This window comes from Salmo salar, chromosome ssa13, assembly GCF_905237065.1.
Source record: "Salmo salar chromosome ssa13, Ssal_v3.1, whole genome shotgun sequence".
Lineage (NCBI taxonomy): Eukaryota > Metazoa > Chordata > Actinopteri > Salmoniformes > Salmonidae > Salmo > Salmo salar.
Window position 1 is genome coordinate 25484524 of NC_059454.1, and position 18147 is coordinate 25502670.

General features: G+C 41.5%; 1 protein-coding gene across 2 annotated transcripts in view; it reads left to right on the forward strand.

Annotated features, from left to right (window-relative positions):
* Positions 1-16881, forward strand: part of LOC106566720 (rho-related GTP-binding protein Rho6-like) — a 30064-nt gene extending 13183 nt beyond the window's left edge. Inside the window, exons 2-6 of one of the 2 annotated variants that reach the window (XM_014135033.2) lie at positions 7179-7292; positions 7901-7988; positions 14303-14412; positions 14567-14701; positions 14962-16881. In XM_014135033.2, coding sequence (XP_013990508.1) covers positions 7200-7292; positions 7901-7988; positions 14303-14412; positions 14567-14701; positions 14962-15207 — 672 coding nt within the window. In that variant the 5' untranslated portion in view covers positions 7179-7199 and the 3' untranslated portion in view covers positions 15208-16881. Of the gene's footprint in view, positions 1-6295; positions 7293-7900; positions 7989-14302; positions 14413-14566; positions 14702-14961 lie in introns of those variants that run through there. The other variant, XM_014135032.2, reaches the window with a different exon arrangement.
* The last annotated feature ends 1266 nt before the right edge of the window (positions 16882-18147 follow it).

The following is an 18147-nucleotide window of genomic DNA, read 5'->3' on the forward strand; positions in this document are numbered from 1 at the left end:
GTCAGAGTGACCATCGGGTTCTTGGTCACCTCCTTGACCAAGGCCCTTCTCCCCAGATTGCTCAGTTTGGCCGGCCACCAGCTCTAGGAAGAGTCTTGGTGGTTCCAAACTTCTTTAATTTCAGAATGATGGATGCCACTGTGTTCATGGGGACCTTCAACGCTACTGAGATTTTTTGGTACCCTTCCCCAGATCTGTGCCTCGACACAATCTGGTCTTTGAGTTCTACGGACAATTCCTTCGACCTCACAGCTCAGTTTTTGCTCTGACATACACTGTCAACTATGGGACCTTATATCAGTGGCGGATTTAGGAATGGTGACATTAGCGCGATCGGTTTTCTATCACTCATTTGCACGTCACATCAATGATATCATAGCACCTTGTGGGACTGTGGGTCAATTAACCTTGTCGGAGTGGGCGCCCTGATTCTCGTTTGTGAGCTAGGCAGGCTACTGCCTGGGAAGGTCTCCCACTCAGAAGTACAAGATGGGGAGGGGGGTCTTGGGTAGGTTGACCTCAGGTCTCCCCATTGGAAGCCCGAGGTAGGGGGAGGGGGGGCCTCTATCAAATACCGCACCTCTAACTTTGTACAGTACTAATGCAATTAGTAAAATCAGTCACACTGCGAAATGCTACCAAATAAATCACAATTCATTCATAATACTGTGAATATATAGTTTCACAGACATATTGTTGTATTTTTTCTGGTCTGTGCAAAATTGTTAAGAATAATATAAAACAAGTCTGCACACCACCAAGGTGAATTGGTTTAATCTTGGTCTTGGTTGACGGTGTTGGAGGATGGGTAATGTAGGGGGGTTTGCCCAGGGAGCCATACAAGCTAGAACCACCACTTCCTTATATGGACAGGCGTGTGCATATCCAAATCATGTACAATCAGTTGAATTTACCACAGGTGGATTCACTTCAAGTTGTACAAACATCAAGAATGATCAATGGAAACAGGATGCACCTGAGCTCAATTTCCGAGTCTCATAGCAAAGGGTCTGAATACTAAATAAATAAGGTATTTCTGTTTTTTTATTTTTTATAAATTTGCTACAATTTATTAAAACCTGTTTTCGCTTTGTCATTATGTGGTATTGTGTGTAGGTTTATGAGGATTTGTTTTTATTTAATCCATTTTAGAATAAGGCTGTAACGTAACAAAATGTGGAAAAAGTCAAGGGGTCGAGAACACTCTTCGAATGCACTAGGACATTTAATGTCGAAACAGTATGTGGTTGTTTGTATGTCCATTCATGTTCTGTAAAACTCAGCACGCTCCACATCCTCCCCAAATGGCAGACATTCTAGAAGATTCTCTGGTGTTTCAGAGTGAGGAAGCCATATGTCTTCTATATGGGCTTGGCAGTCAGTGCTCTGCTTGTCTGTGCCACTGTCACCACACGCTAACTCTTACTTAAACATACGGTTGCTCACGGGCACACTACTGCGTGTTGCCACAAACACACACACACACAAACATGTTTATCAACACACTGGCTGCACCTGTGCATTGCACACTCTGGCTCCAGTGGTTGGTTATGCATTGCATTTTTCTCTGTGCGTGTGCTAGGTTTCCTTCCAAAGGCATATGTAACTTGATGAGAGGACATAAATGATAACTCCTGAGTGTAATTCTTCTTCATTTTTCAATCCTGTTCTAGATTGGGTGAAATATTTAAGTAGAGTTAGGTCCTTTTTACTCATACAAAGAGACAATTTAATCTGGTAATTCGTTTAATGTCTGTGAAGCCATATAGGGAGGCAACAGTTTCAAAAGTTGAAGAAAAATTATCTAAAGAAAGAGAAAGAAAGATTGAGTGAAAGTGAGAGACCAAGAGAGAAAGAGAGTATCAATGAAAGCTCGAACTGAAGCAGGTCAAGTAACATTGTTCTTTTACTGGGTCTGATCTTTACCTACCCGTACACCCACTGTGCATATTTGAAAAAGCACACCTTATTCTAGACTACAAGCCCTATAGGGCTAAGTATAATGTTTTCACTTTTACAATACCATTTAAATGAATCTAAATTTACTGGGGGGAGAATGTCACAAAATGCACCCTCCTCCCCAACCTGAAAAATATTTTCACTTAATAAATTGAACACCCCCCCCCCCACTCATAGAATTATGTTTACGATCAAAAATAATAATAACTGTAGCGACCCTGTGTTTAAAAACGTGGGTATTGTGGGTGTTTTGCCACTTCAGCATGCTTTTGTGGCACAGTCGATGCCATGCAGGGCTATGGGCCAGAAGATTGAGGGTTCGCCGACCACCACAGACGAGCTCACTCTCCCTGGCTGTTTCATTGTACTACGATCACAGCTGGCTGCAGGCAATGATCAGCTAGGGGAAATCAGATTTTCAACATTTTTATGCCATATTTATACTTATATAAAATATATGTAACGAGTTTTCCAGCAAAAGGTTTCCGTGCCAATACACCACACAACCAATAAACAAAGCATACCGACTTTGGGTACTTCAATATCATGGTTTGCGTTTTAGTAGTGGTTTCTTTGCAGCAATTCGACCATGAAGGCCTGATTCACGCAGTCTCTTCTGAACAGTTGATGTTTGATATGTCTGTTACTTGAACTCTATGAACAAAGTGTACGGATTTTGGTGGAAGTCCGAAATACCCGTACACTTTGTTTTCCTGGAGCTAAGGTATTGGATTTCTTGGAAATCATCCCCACCATCAAGAAACAGACTCCTGCTCTGAAAACAGTTGTGGTGCATATGGGGTCTAATGATATTATGCGTGTGAAATCTGTAAAGCTAAGAGACAATTTCTCCCAAATCTTGGAGAATGCTCAGAAATTTGCAGGACATATAATTGTCTCGCCGTTGTGGAACTGAGTGTTTTAGCCATCTTTGGTCTCTTCACCAGTGGTTAATGCGTCTGACCAAGGATTTGGGCATGTCCTTTGTCGACAATTTTGACTCCTAGAATTGGCTACTTTGTGGAAAACGGAATTCACCTGGGTGAAAATGGCTCCTGGCTGTTGTCACCAAACATTGGAAAGGTTATTAAAGCCTTCCCTGTAGCTCAGTTGGTAGAGCATGGTGTTTGCAACGCCAGGGGTTGTGGGTTCGATTCCCACGGGGGGCCAGCACAGGAAAATAATTATATGAAATGTATGCATTCACTACTGTAAGTCGCTCTGGATAAGAGCGTCTGCTAAATGACTAAAATGTAAATGTAAGATGTTATTGGTCAACTAAATTGATGTGAGGACCATTTTAGCATTACATGTAAGACAGTTTTACCATGTCCTCTTTAGACACTGTGAGAGTTACACATGTTGTATCTGAAAGTGGTGACATGCCAAATGGCGCTAACCGGAGAAATGTAACTGCTATTTCTACTTTGTTTTCTTTTATAATCCAATCTTTGAGTCTCCTGTTGTTCTGAAATCTCAAAGTAATCTGACTTATATTGAAACTCTGTATGATTTTAAATGCAGAAAAGGTTTGACAATTTTACATCTTAATATTCATAGTTTATTACCTTAAATGGTTCGTGTCAAGATCTGGGCCTCTCAGGCAGACCCTGATATTTTTATTGTATCTGAGACCTGGTTAACTGATAAAACCCTGGATTCTGAGGTTGCTATGGATGGGCTGATAGGAAAGGCAAAGGTGGTGGTGTTGCTATTTACATAAAGAATCTTCTTTCTGTGTCTTTGTTAAAGGCTACCTCCAGTTCTAAACAATTTGAATTGTTGGCTTTAAGTCTTCAGTTAAGTTCAAACTCAAAAAGAACAGTTATAGGAATCTTCAAAGTAGCCACCCTTTGCATTGATGACAGCTTTGCTGCTGGCTTGTTCTGCACATGAAGCATGGGAAGACTGAAAGCAACATGCTGAGGATGGGGTATGTTGTTGTATTTTCTATTGTAGTCGACGAAAAGAGTAGTCTTGTTTTGCTAACAATAGCTAGCCAGCTAGCGCTAGCGACTTGGCTGGCTAGCGGCTAGCTAGCCTAGCACCATACTTGTACAGGGAAAGAAAGCCAACCAACTAAACTAAAGATTATTAAAACTTTTGTTCAAACATAATTTTGTGACACAAAAGAAAATCATAAGCTTCCCACATTGGTAACACCAAAGTCAAAGTTTGGTAGCAAGGTCCAGCTAGTCAAAAGGTTGAAAATGTTTGAGCAGAGTTGAGTAGCTAGGCCAGGCCTACTCAACTCATCTCAAATGTTTGCAACATTATATATTCTATTGTAGTCTCAGTTATTGATATTTGATGTTTTGGATATGTGTATTAAATAGCCTTCTACCTTTTTATGTTCAAGACACAAACACCAGATATATGGAGACTGCACCTGGTTTTGTTCTCTGCGCCCCAGCACTTCCTGTTCACTGGCCCCACGGACTACCTCTGCCCCCAGTACTGACTGGGGATCAGCCCCCAGCCCATTACCCACACTGAGTTGCAGTGCAGAATTAGAAACAATCTCCATGCAGGACCTGGGAAGCTCTATCTTGGGCCCACCTCCAAGACCTACTCCGCTAGCTTGCTTCTTACCAATGCCACAGAGCAGCAGCAGTAGTTGCAGGGGTGTGAGAAGAGAGAAAAGAGCTGCAGACTCCTTGACACATCACTTGCGAAGGCATTGCAAATGATTGAAGACATATCTCTGGAGAATATCATGCACCAAGTCACCAGCTTGTCCCAGAGGTAAATAAAAAGGATTTTAGACTTTATACTCTGATCCCCTTTCCTCTCTTCTGTTGTCCTTTTTCCTCCTCTCCTCACCATGCACATTGCTCTCCAGAGACTCCTAATTTCATCCCTCTTCTCATCCTCTCCACAGGGCCCTGGCACCAATAGCTGATTTCAGGATGAACTCTCGCCAAAACTCTGGGAGGAATTCGATCACCAACTCAATGAGTTTGTGCATGACTTCAAGAAGAGGACATGGACCAAATTACTGGGACCACAGTGAAATGAACAACTTATTCTGTAATTGTGCAGACATCTCAGGAGTCAGACACTAGACACTTTCATTTTATTCCATAGACACCTTTGTTATCTACATATCTGTTCACAACAGACACTGTTTTACTATTGTTCCGAAATATTTATATTCAGAAACATTTGTAACTACACTGACACATTTTATTCCATAGACGCTTGTTTACAAGTCTGTTCTCAGCAGTTGCTTTTGTATTGTGGTTTACTTTCAGAATCAAGAATAAAGGTTTATTTGTGTGCTGATAAAGCTCTGTTGGCATTTCTTTGAGGTGTTTCAATGCATTCTATTTGACAATTAAGTGCTGACAACGTACAGAAGAGCTGTGTGATACATATTTGCAGGTTTTCTTCTACTTGTGTTGTAGATCAATCTAATCTAAATTACTGCACACTGAGACGTCCCAGAATCAGGTTTCATTTTATTAACAAGAGTCTGTGCGTCCAAGAATCCTCATCCTCGCAGCCATGATGCCGAATGCATTCTCTGACTCTCTGACAATTTCAGTGGTGGTAGTTCCAGGTAAGCCCAGGTTTATTGACATGGACAGCTGTGAATGAGAGGTAACAAAAATATATGTCACATATCTATTTGGTAAACAAAGAAAACACCATACCATTTTCCAGGAACCATATTCCAAAAGCCTTGATAAAATGGCACTTCTGATATAGAGGTGCACACATGTACAGTATGCAGTAACAAGGGAAATTAGAAACAGACAAAGTCAAATTGATTCCAACATTCTATTATCAACATACCTGCATAAAGGTGCATGAGGTTCTCATGTAGGGGGAAGCTGCATTTCCCATACTTGAGTAAAAGTAAAGATACCTTAAAGAAAATGACTCAAGTAAAACTGAAAGTCACCCAGTAAAATACTACTTGAGAAAAGGTCTAAAAGTATTTGGTTTTAAATATACTTAAGTATCAAAAGTAAAAGTATAAATCATTTTAATTCCTTATATTAAGACATGATTTTCTTGTTTTTTTATTTACGGATAGCCAGGGGCTACATAATTTACAAACGAAGCATTTGTGTTTATTGAGTAACGAGAACTTTTGGCTGTCAAGGAAAATGTAATGAGTAAAAAGTACATTATTTTCTTTAGGAATGTAGTGGAGTAAAAGTAAAAGTTGTCAAAAATATAAATAGTAAAGTGAAGTACAGATACCCCCAAAAATTACTTAATTAGTACTTTCAAGTATTTTTACTTAAGTACTTTACACCACTGTGTACAGAAGGAGACTAATTCGTTTATTTTCTATCAGAATATTTTGTATAAAGTTAAGCATTATATTATTTGATTATAGGAGTAACTCTGGTAGGCCTGAAACAGACTTCTCGCCTCAAGTTCAACTGTCTGAGTCAGTTGGAGGGCCGGAGTGCACTGTCTTCATGTCATAGGCCTGCTGTAGCTCAAGCTTAATAATAGCCTCACCATACCAAACCTTCACAAACATTTCTAAACTTTATTAGGGTAATATCAAAAGTAAGTCAAGCCATTGTTTATAGGGAAACTAAGAGCAGTGAATGTCAACCAGGGAAAAAACGCACTACCCTCCTCTGTGCCCAGTAAAAAAAACACACAACCCTCCCCACTCACTGCTTCTTTGTCCAACAGGCGAAGAGAGAGAGAGACATTTGATTGACCTATTAGGCATTGACTGACATTACTTTAATATTTGAAGGATTAATGCATTAAATGTAGCCATAAATGTAATTCTAATAAATAATTATAAAACTGCTGTTGTGATCATTCATTAGGCCTACTCCATGATGACAAACATTTAACAATATAACATTAAATAATCTGTAGCCATTTTCCCTGCTCTCTCTAATATCACACAAAGCGTATCATCCACTAGACATGGATAGACTATGTAGGTCATTTCGCCCTTTAGAACTGTTGACTACAAAAACCTTGTATATTTCGTCCGACACGCGTGCCGCGCAACCATCACCAGAACGCTCATTGGCTGTCGCGACAATATAAAGTTCCGCAGTGTCATATCTCATCAATAGCGCTGGCAGCAAGCTTTATCGCAGGAGGAGAGCATCACGGCGCAACGCACTGATAACTGACAGATGATTTAGAAAGGAAGGATTTACAAGGGAATTGTTTTTCTTTCACATATACATTTATTGTATTCATCAACCAAATCTTTTTCCACAATGAAGGAAAGGAGACTTACCCAGCCTATGGTGTCGAGATGTAAACTGGTGTTGGTTGGGGATGTTCAATGCGGAAAAACCGCAATGTTGCAAGTCCTGGCCAAGGATTCCTATCCTGAGGTATGTGATTTCTACCTGGCACATTTGATTGGATTACAGTCAAAACCTAAAGGTATAGGCCTACTGGAATAGTCAACATACATAGGCTATAAAGAGGTGATATTTATATGATAATAACAAAGAGAATGTGTCAAGTTTATATTTTCACTAATAACTGCATTGCTAGATTGTGTTAGATGTATGATAGAGTTTCAAGACATAGATTATTTATTTCTTAATTCTTATATGATACTTTATCCCAAGATAAGTATTAACTTCCTAACTGTGTAATTGATAGGAAACAATTATTTCCTATTTCTTAAAATACTAAAATACCTCTCAAAATTATTTTGATTTTTTTTCTGTTATCATGGAGTTGGCATTTGTTTTGAAATGATCAGATGCCTTATTTGGTCAGACAGACAGTAGGCAGTGGCACAGTAGCCACAAACTGGAATCATCATTATATGTAAAACTAACACAATTTACACTGTATGTAAATGTAGGACTGAGGATTACAAGGGTCACCATTTCACATGTTGACTGTATTCTAATTTCTAAATCCTACATTTACATAGTGTAATTTCCTTTAGTAGTTCTAATGAACCCATTCCTTTCTGCATCCACAGACATATGTTCCAACCGTATTTGAGAACTACACAGCATGTCTGCAGCTGGAGGACCAGCGCGTAGAACTCAGTCTCTGGGACACGTCAGGTGAGCATTACACTCTGCACTCTCCCTGCATACATCCAACATACCCTTACATACCCTTACAGTAGCACTTTACTAAAAGCATGACTTAAGGTATTTAAGCATGTATAAGTCTTTATAATATATTATAACAAGGGTTATAATGTGTCATGTCTCTCTATACAAGGTGCTCTACCTGCAGATATAGTGGAAGGGGTTTATCATGCATGAAATGTTCCTTCAACTTGTTCTCAGGCTGCTACCTTGAAATTCCTTTCTCTTGAACAAGAGAGAGTCCAAAGCATTCCATTTTAATGTGTCTTTACATTCAAGTTCTCAGAGGAATTGTACTGCAAAACCTGACATACATTTCCTTGCGCACCCACTCTGAAAACAATGCAATCTGTAAACAACAGTAGACTCAGTGGCCATTGTCTCACTGTCTTATTTAGCATCATAGTGTACACTGTATTGTTGTCATTATTTCCCTTTAAGACAGCGATCTGTTGATCCTCTAATACAGCACCATTGTCCTGCTGCTTATCACAGGTAGTGCTGTGGTAGGCTACTGAGCTTTGAGAAGTTAGAGTGGAGGAAGGGCTTTTTCCCAGACAGCGGTGGCACAACATTTGAAAGCAAATAACCATTTGTGTGCATGTTCTCTGTTTCTGTCTCCTCTCCCTTTGATTTATGTTTACATCGAATAATCAGGACACACACACACACACACACACACACACACACACACACACACACACACACACACACACACACACACACACACACACAACCTACTGACACGGTGGCACCCTTCGACATCTTGAAATGATGTAAACAGAACCAACAGAATCAATAGATCAATAGAACACAACCAGTTCATTGTGGTTGTGGTGCTATCATTACAGAACATCTAGCCTGGGGCTTTCTGATTGGGCTGGAAGGAGTTCAGTTGTGCCAGTTGACCTCCAGAGGGGTGGTTTCATTGGCCAGGGGGTTGCCTCCACATGAGCGGGTGTGTGTGCGTGTGTGTGCGTGTGTGTGTGTGTGTGTGTGTGTGTGTGTGTGTGTGTGTGTGTGTGTGTGTGTATCAGAGAGCAGAAGGCACATATAAAAAGGAGTGAAATATATCGCCGACATCCCCTCACAGTCTCATAGTGTACTCAGGCCAAAAATCATTATGTAACAGAAAACACAACATTTCTTTTTGTCGCTTTGTCTGTTTACCTTCAACAGAAATTGACCAATCTGGACTCTACACCACATTTACATTTTCACACCTCGTTTTAACCTCTCCCCAGCTCTTTCCACCTTTCTTTTTTCCACTGTTTCTATCATCATGCCATCAAAAGTGCCTCTATAGTCTAAACACTGAGATCTCTATCTGTCTCTCTGACATCCTGTGCTGGCAGTGCTCTCGTCCTTCATGGCCATATCATGGATTTCTCAGATTGTCCTATAACTAAAGTCTCAGCTCCAGGGTTCAGAGCCATCATCATCTCTGTTTCCCCAGCATTGCATCACCCTGGGCACCTCTGACAATATGGTTATTGTCTCCTACCGGAAAAGCAAGTCCAATCGCTGCCATTCAGTTCCCTCATCTCTTGCCTTTACACACTAGACAGTCAATCCTTGTGAACGTCAGACAATTGTCTCCCTCACAGGAGAATGTTTGTCAGGCTTTTAATAATGGTTTGGATCTGAAGAGAGTGTCACACCTACAGTAGAAGGAGGGAATTCTATATCATGCAAATGCATTTAACACTACCCATAAAGGCATGTTAAATAAAGGTTAAATAAAAAAATTAAAAAATAATAAGTAGGTTATACTGTACGATGAAGCTTTTCTTAGTTCATTATTTGCTGGTTTAGTTTGTGTTTAACAAGTTTCTGGAGTAGGTTAAAAATGTAATCTGTTGTTGGTGTGGTGAGAGGACGGACATCCTGTCAGGGTCTGATTTTAGCAAAGAGACCTTCCTGTACAACAGTGGGGACCACACATATCGTTGTGATGTTAAGTAAGCACTAATTTAATGTAAACATGAACATACGTTATGCTTTGGTGTGTAGGCATACATGCACACACATACGCACACCAGTGGAGGCTCCTCAGAGGAGGAAGGGGAATTTCAGAAAATTTTTAAGTGAAACATTAAAAAAGTTAGCCTTTTTAGATAAAACTGTACAAAATATATTCATGTCACCAAATATTTAATTAAAACACATTGTTTTGCAATGAAGGTCTATAGTTGCCTCAACAGCACTCACTGGGGTAGCACCGTGGTGTAGCCAGAGGACAACTAGTTTCTGTCCTCCTCTGGGTACATTGACTAGGAGGATCATTGTTCTCACCCCCTTCCATATACTTTCACAATAATTAAAACAACTTCCGGAGAACATCCCCAACCTATCAGAGCTCTTGCAGCATGAACTGAAAAGTTGTCCACCCAATCAAAGGATCAGAGAATTAGTCTAGTACAGAAAGCATAAGCTACAGCGAGCTAGCACTGCAGTGCATAAAATGTGGTGAGTAGTTGACTCAAAGAGAGAGAAAGACAATAGTTTAACAGTTTTGAACAAATTAATTTCCTTAAAAAAATGAAGGAGAAGAAAGAGAGAGAGAGCAAGCTATATTTTTGTATTTTTTTCCCCTTTCACTTACTTTGCTAACGAATGCAGCTAGCTAGTTTAACCTACTCAAACACCCGGCTCAAACAGAGAGGGATGCTATATTAGCTAGCTGGCTATGGCTATTCAACACTGGAACCATTCCAATTCAAGGTAAGCTTTTGGTTTTATTAATTTATTGCCACCGGGGCCCACCGGTGTAACTGCTAAACTGCTTGCTGTACACTGTACTACATGATTGTAGAGGGTTTACTAACGCGTTACTTCTAGTAGCTATGACGTTAGCTAATATGGTGACGATGATGTAGGCTGTGTGTAGCGGTTAGCGGTTATGGGAATATTTGTGTTTTTGTGTTTATTTGTGTTTGTGTTTTGCAATGAATTCCACAAGTGAAGGAAAAAGGTGATAGGAGGACAGCGTATATGCGAGAACAAATTATACAACTAGCAAAGTGAGCATGCTGTTTGTATGTGGCTGCTCTGAAAGTGATCTTTGTTTGCAGGTGATTAGGGGTGTGGTCATTCCGCCGATTTTGTTGAAAAATGTTTCTTAAACGGAAGCAAATGGAACGAAACAGAGATAAACATACCTTAGATGGTCGAATAGAAACTCTCGTTTGCATCTGTTGGACTAATGATTACACCCTAGATCAGCTAGATGCAGGCAAGAGTGTGCAAGGCGCTATTGTATGTGTCACTGTCTGTCACCTTGATTACTAACATTTTTCTCTTGACCTGTGTGCACCTACGTTGTAAACTTTCATTCATAGGCTAGGTGGTAGCAACCTCATGATGGGTATAGGGGAAATGTATGTATCATGTAGTAGCCTAAACCTATCGATCTTACTGTAACGATGTGTGCTGAGAGTCGGGAAGCAAGTTCAGGAAGTGAGTGTTTTAATAAATAAATGCAACATAATACAAAACAAGAAACATGAACAACGCACAGACATGAAACAGAAACAATGACGCCTGGGGAAGGAACCAAAGGGAGTGACATATAGGGAAGGTAATCAGGGAGGTGATGGAGTCCAGGTGAGTCTGATAACGCGCAGGTGCGCATCACGATGGTGTCACAGGGGTCGTTGAAAGGAGACCAAGACACAGCGTGGATAGTGCTCATTCTTAATCTTTAATGAAGACACTTTAACCAAAAAACAACAAAAACGACCAACAACAGTCCCGTCAGGTACTACGACTAAAACGGAAAACAACTACCCACAAACCCCAAAGGAAAACAGGCTGCCTAAGCATGGCTTCCAATCAGAGACAACGAAAGACACCTGCCTCTGATTGGAAACCATACTTGGCCCAACATGGAAAAACAACACATCGAAATAGAAAACTAGAACACTCCCACATAGAAACAGAAAACCCCAAAAACCCACACAAAACAACCCCCTGCCACGCCCTGACCATATTACTATGGCAAATGACCTCTTTACCTGGTCAGGACGTGACAGATGGTGACAGGTGTGCGCCTTAATGAGCAGCCTGGTGACCAGAGGCCGGAGAGGGAGCACACGTGACAGTTACATTGAACTCGGTGAATGGAATATGAATGACAGTCATCCAATATGCTGTAATAGAAATAAGGCCATGCTCATAAAAAAATGTGCGTCCTCCCTCATCTTAAATGGCAGCGACTGACACTGATGCACACACACATGCACACACAACCAGATTAAGGTTTTCTAAGCAATAGTCTTCCATTTATAACATGAGAAGCATTTACTTTTTAGTTTAGGTGTCATTGTTAATGACATTTTACATACAGTACAGTATGTGTTATGCATCACATAGAACACACCCTAAACACATAAATCAATGATTCTCCCCTGATACAGAGATCTTTGTTACATCTCTCTGATTTAAAGTGGGATTTCTGCACAAACAAGAGTTCAATATAAAGTGTTTACGAAACACAGGGGTGTGACTGGGATAGAGTTGTGTACTGTGTCTCTCACTTACTCTTTCTGTATGTCCGTGTTTGTGTATGTTTGTCTGTTTGTGTGTTAATGGGATTTATTGGAGAAATCTTCTTCTAAGTGGGAAGGCACAGTGCTTTAGTGAAGTGATTTACTGTAGATCTGAGTGTGAGGGAGGAAGAACATTTGAGTGTACAGTTTACAGTGTGTGTGTGTGTGTGTGTGGGAGGGGTATAATAGAGTATTGGATTCAAGCATTGTTGACCAAGGCTTTTGCCGTAGTTACCAGGGGGAGTGAATGGTGTCCTGTGCTGCAACAAATCATTCTTAATGGAACTAATTTAGTTTCTTATTCACTTGGTACTACGCTCTCTGTAACCGATGTGAGTAAGACCTTTAAACAGGTTAACATTTATAAGGCCGCAGGGCTAGACAAATTACGAGGACGCCAAGAATGCCAAGGTAACCTGTCTAAATGACTATCGTCCCATAGCACTCACATCTGTAGCCATGAAATTCTTTGAAAGACATGGCTCACATCAACACCGTCATCCCAGACACCCTGGACCCATTCCAATTCGCATACCACCCCAACCAATCCACAGATGATGCAATCTCTATTGCACTCCACACTGGCCTTTCCCACTTGGAAAAAAGGAACACCTATGTGAGAATGGTGTTCATTGACTACAGCTCAGAGTTCAACACCATAGTGCTCTCCAAGCTCATCACTAAGCTAAGGTCCCTGGGACTGAACACCTCCCTCTGCAACTGGATCCTGGACTTCATGACGGGCCACCCCAGGTGGTGAGGGTAGGCAACAACACATCTGCCACGCTGACCCTCAACACTATGGATCTATCATTGTCCAAACACACCAACACAGTCGTGAAGAGGGACAACATTGCCTCTTCCTCTTCAGGAGGCTGAAAAGATTTGTGCCCACAGATCCTCAAAACGTTATACAGCTGCACCATCGAGAGCATCTTGACTGGCTGAATCATCGCTTGGTATGGCAACTGCTTGGAAAACCGACTGCAAGGGGCTACAGAGGGTAGTGCGTACGGCCCAGTGTTTCACTGGGGCAGAGCTCACTGCCATCAAGGACTTGTATTATAGGCGGTGTCAAAGGAAGGCCCAAAAAATTGTCAAAGACTTCAGCCATCCAAGCCAAAGACTGTTCTCTCTGCTACCGCACAACAATGCATCAAGTCTGGAACCAACAGGACCCTGAACAGCTTATATCCCCAAGTCATAAGACTTCTTAACAAGACTCCTAAAAAGCTAATCAAATGGCTACCCGGACTCCTGCATTGACCCTTTTTTGCACTAACTCTATGCACACACACTGGACTCTACCCAGATACTCACACATACTTGACACCCCAACACACACACTTTCACACTCACCACATACGCTGCTGCTGCTGTCTATTATCTATCCTGTTGCCTAGTCACTTTACCCCTACCTATATGTACACTACATAGCTACCCCAATTATTTTGTACCCTTGCACATCGACTCGGTACTGGTACTCCCTGTATATAGCCATGTTATTTTTACTTGTTAAATGTATTTGTTTTTCACTGTGTATTTATTCATTGTGTCACTATTTATATATTTGATTGAATATTTTATCTTATCTTTAACTTTCCATTGTTGGAAAGTTTCACTGTTAGTCTACATCTGTTGTCTACGAAGCATATGACAAATAAAATGTGATTTGATTTACTGTCCTATTGAAAGCCCTGTGACTGACCCCAGCCGATCTGTTTGACCCTATAGGCTCTCCATACTATGATAACGTCCGACCCCTGTGCTACAGCGACTCAGACGCTGTGCTCCTCTGTTACGACATCAGCCGACCAGACTCAATTGATGGTGCACTGAAAAAGGTAAGGCCATTGTGATTGTGATCATCATCATTGCTGTTGTCAATTTCTTCTTTCTCCTCATCTTTGCCATCATCACAATCATCATGCACTTTACATCTGTGGTGATGATACATTATAACAACCTCATGACAGCCATATGTCCTTTTTGTTGCAGTGGAAGACAGAGATCTTGGATTTCTGCCCCAGCACACGCATCCTCCTGATAGGCTGTAAAACAGATCTGCGCACAGATGTGTGTACGCTCATGGAGCTGTCCAATCAGAAGCAGACACCCATCTCACATGAGCAGGTGAGTCTTACATATTACTCTCTCTCTCTCTCTCTCTCTCTCTCTCTCTCTCTCTCTCTCTCTCTCTCTCTCTCTCTCTCTCTCTCTCTCTCTCTCTCTCTCTCGCTCTCTCTCTTTCTCTCTCTCTCTCTCTCTCTCGCTCTGTCTCTCTTTCTCTCTGTCTCTTTCTCTCTCATGTACATTTACAATCTCTCTCTTTCTCTCTCTTTGGTGTCTCGCTTCCTTCGTCTCACTCCTGTTCTTTCCCCTTCTTGTTGCAGGGTTCCTCCATGGCCAAGCAGCTAGGAGCGGAGGCCTACTTGGAGTGTTCGGCCTTCACTTCAGAGAAGAGCATCCACAGTGTGTTCCGTACTTCAGCCCTGGCCTGCATCAGCAAGCTACAGCCCTCCACCAAGACCAGCCCTGCCCGACGTCTCTCTAAGAGACTCCTTTTCCTGCCCAGCAAGTCTGACCTCCTCTCCTCCACCTTCGGCAAGGACAAGGCTAAGGGCTGCTCCATCATGTGAGGGAGGGGGAAGAACCCAGATTGGGGTGGCCAGAGATGCACTCCATTGAACAGTCCAGTGGGCGAAAGGGGGTGCAAGGTGGTAGAGGGGCAAGGGAATCATAAGTAAGGGGGAAGGAAGGGGTTTCTTTTGAACCCCTCTGGCCTCCCCCAATGTCCTCCCCAGTCCCCACCCCCACTGACGCCCCACTTTAAAAAAACAGGGTTTACTCTGTATAGGATATACTGGTCCTCTTCATGATCACCCCCCCAAAAACACACACACACACGCACACAGACCCATACACAACTCGGGGCGGCAGGTAGCCCAGTGGTTAGAGCGTTGGGCCAGTAACCGAAAGGTTGCTAGATTGAATCCCTGAGCTGACAAGGTAAAAATCTGTAGTTCTGAGCAAGGCAGTTAACCCCATGTTCCTCGAGCGCTGAAGACGTGGATGTCGATTATGGCAGCCCCCCACACCTCTCTGATTCAGACACTGAAAAATAAGTCTCCTTCATGTTCCACAATTGGTCACCTGAGATGACTCTCTGGAGTTGTCCTTCTTGTAGTGTGGCTGGCCATTATAGATGAGAGTACAGGGTCAAGGCCTTTACAAAGATGGGTCTCTCATTCATACTTAGTGGAGAGCGTAAGAAATGCAGATGGGGTAAAGGGTCCGGGAGGGTAGTGAGGGTTGGGCATGGGTGGGATGGGTGAATTTAAGCTGAAACAACTAACAGGCTGGTCCTGTCTGAAGTAAGTTATTTTTCAATTTGTTTTGCATTGACATCTTCTAAGTATAAGGTGATTTATATTTTTCAGTTTTCTTCAAATTTGTAATCTGCTTTCTGCCCAGTCCTTTTTGAATTGTAGTTGCTTTTTTTGTCATTGTTGTTGTACTCACTGAAGTCATCTTGTATTAGGAGCTGTCTACGACCCGGCTAATAGAGGACTTCATGATTTGCACAGACAGGGGCTCTGAGTTGTTTGGACTTACAGAACACTGGAATTTAAGGTGTTGCTTAGCAACAGTGTGAGCAGGGGCAGAAGTCAGCAGAATTGTGATGATGGGTGCAGTTTCTGGCTCTGAGAGAAAAGAAAGAGGGCTCTCCAACTGTGCGTCTCACCTTTCATTTGTAGCATGAGACCACTGCTAAGGTGACGGCTGGACATTTCAGTTAGTAGTGCACTGCTGAAAAACATCTGAAAAACATCTGAAAAACGAATTTGAAGCCTCCGAACTCAGTGGCAGCTCAGTGGCTTGTGTCAGAACAAAAAAAGCAATTTGAGTATCTTTTATAACCTGAGTTCCCAGCAGTGAGTGAATAAGCTCCAAATCTGCCTGGAGTGAGTGAAACACTGTTCAGGAAAACTGAATATACAGCCGCCATAATGTTACAGTTTCTGCTCCCACTCCTTTGCTAAGAACAGACCATGTCTGGTTGTACATATCCTGCTTTATATGCCATTTGTAAAGCTCCAAAAATAATGTTGTTGGAGCAAAACACAGTGTTTGTGTTAAGTAAAATGGCTTCAACTTAATTTATTAATGAAATACTGTATTGCTCAATGTTGTCGTTTTATTTTTGACTGTAAATTTTGGAGGGGAATTCTTAATTTGAATGGACACTGAATTTTCTTCTGTCCATACGTCTTCTCTTTGGTTCTGAATAAAGCTTGCCTTTGTTCATCATATTCTCAGATGTCTGAGTTTTTTGTGGAGTACAGGTTTGGTGGGCCATAAGGGGAAAAGCAACATCTATAAGTTGTGAATGTTTATGAGGCATTAACATATGAAGGTGACGGCTTCACCCTCAATAGCACAACCACACTCCCTGTGATGAGGGACACTCTAGGGCCCTAGCAGCACTGCCAACTCATCAAGCTCTTATCTAACTTCTGTAGAGGAGTCTGGGTGAAATATCCTTCTTTAACTAAGCATTATGATGAGTACTGTATATACTTGGTTGGTTGAAGTTATTGAAAATGTTTCAGTAAAACGTGAGCCATATAGAATAACTTGAGCGTTAAGAGCCATTCACAGATATAGATTACCTCTTACCTTTGGGCAGACTGAGATATTGATAATGGGTGATACACACGTACTAGGACAAGACAGATCAGTCTAATGGTACCAGAGCATAATTGATCAAATTGCTGAGGGATGTTGTAATTTAGTCTACATTAAGTGCTCAATTTTAATCATAAGCTCAGAAAGACATCATTTGCCCATTAGAATGTTGACAGGGAGGGTTATTACATTACTGCAGCACATCCACCTGCAGTGAAATCTCTTCACTAAATGCTCTGCTATACTGTGATTGCTGACACATACTGTAGCTGCCCTAAGTATGATTGCAGCTTAGTAACTTGAGGTTTGGTAAATAGAAAAGTATATTGATGCAGTGTATTTCAACTTCACTTTGAGCTATGATGTAGGCTAAATTGCAGTTAATCATTGTGTGTCTTTCAATGATATGAAAGTGGTGTTGGCTCAACAAAGCTTGCTTCAATGTTCTTACTGTGAAAGAACGTAGAATCGATGATATATTGTAGCTCATTGTGAGTTTTGTCTTCGAAGAAGCCTGACATGGTTCTTTTATCCCTGGTTCAAGGGTACAACGTAATAATCTGCTTCTGTATGTTTGGCTTTTGAGTCTGCTATGATTCAACAGCAGAACATTATTTGAAAATTGAAATGGTGGAAACTAAATGTGAACAAAATGTGTATAGCTGATATTTCTGTCAAAAACAGACTGGACACATGCAACTGAAGCGTGAGTATAGCCTTGGGGACACCCCTCCCCCAAAACATACACACACAACCATCCTGGGTGATGCCTCTGGAGGAGGGGGTTGGGTATTTTAGTCATGTACCATTACCCTGTATTAGGTATGAAGGTAAGACCCAGATGCAGACAACTTCGAATTAACAATGGTTTAATAATCCAACAGGGGCAG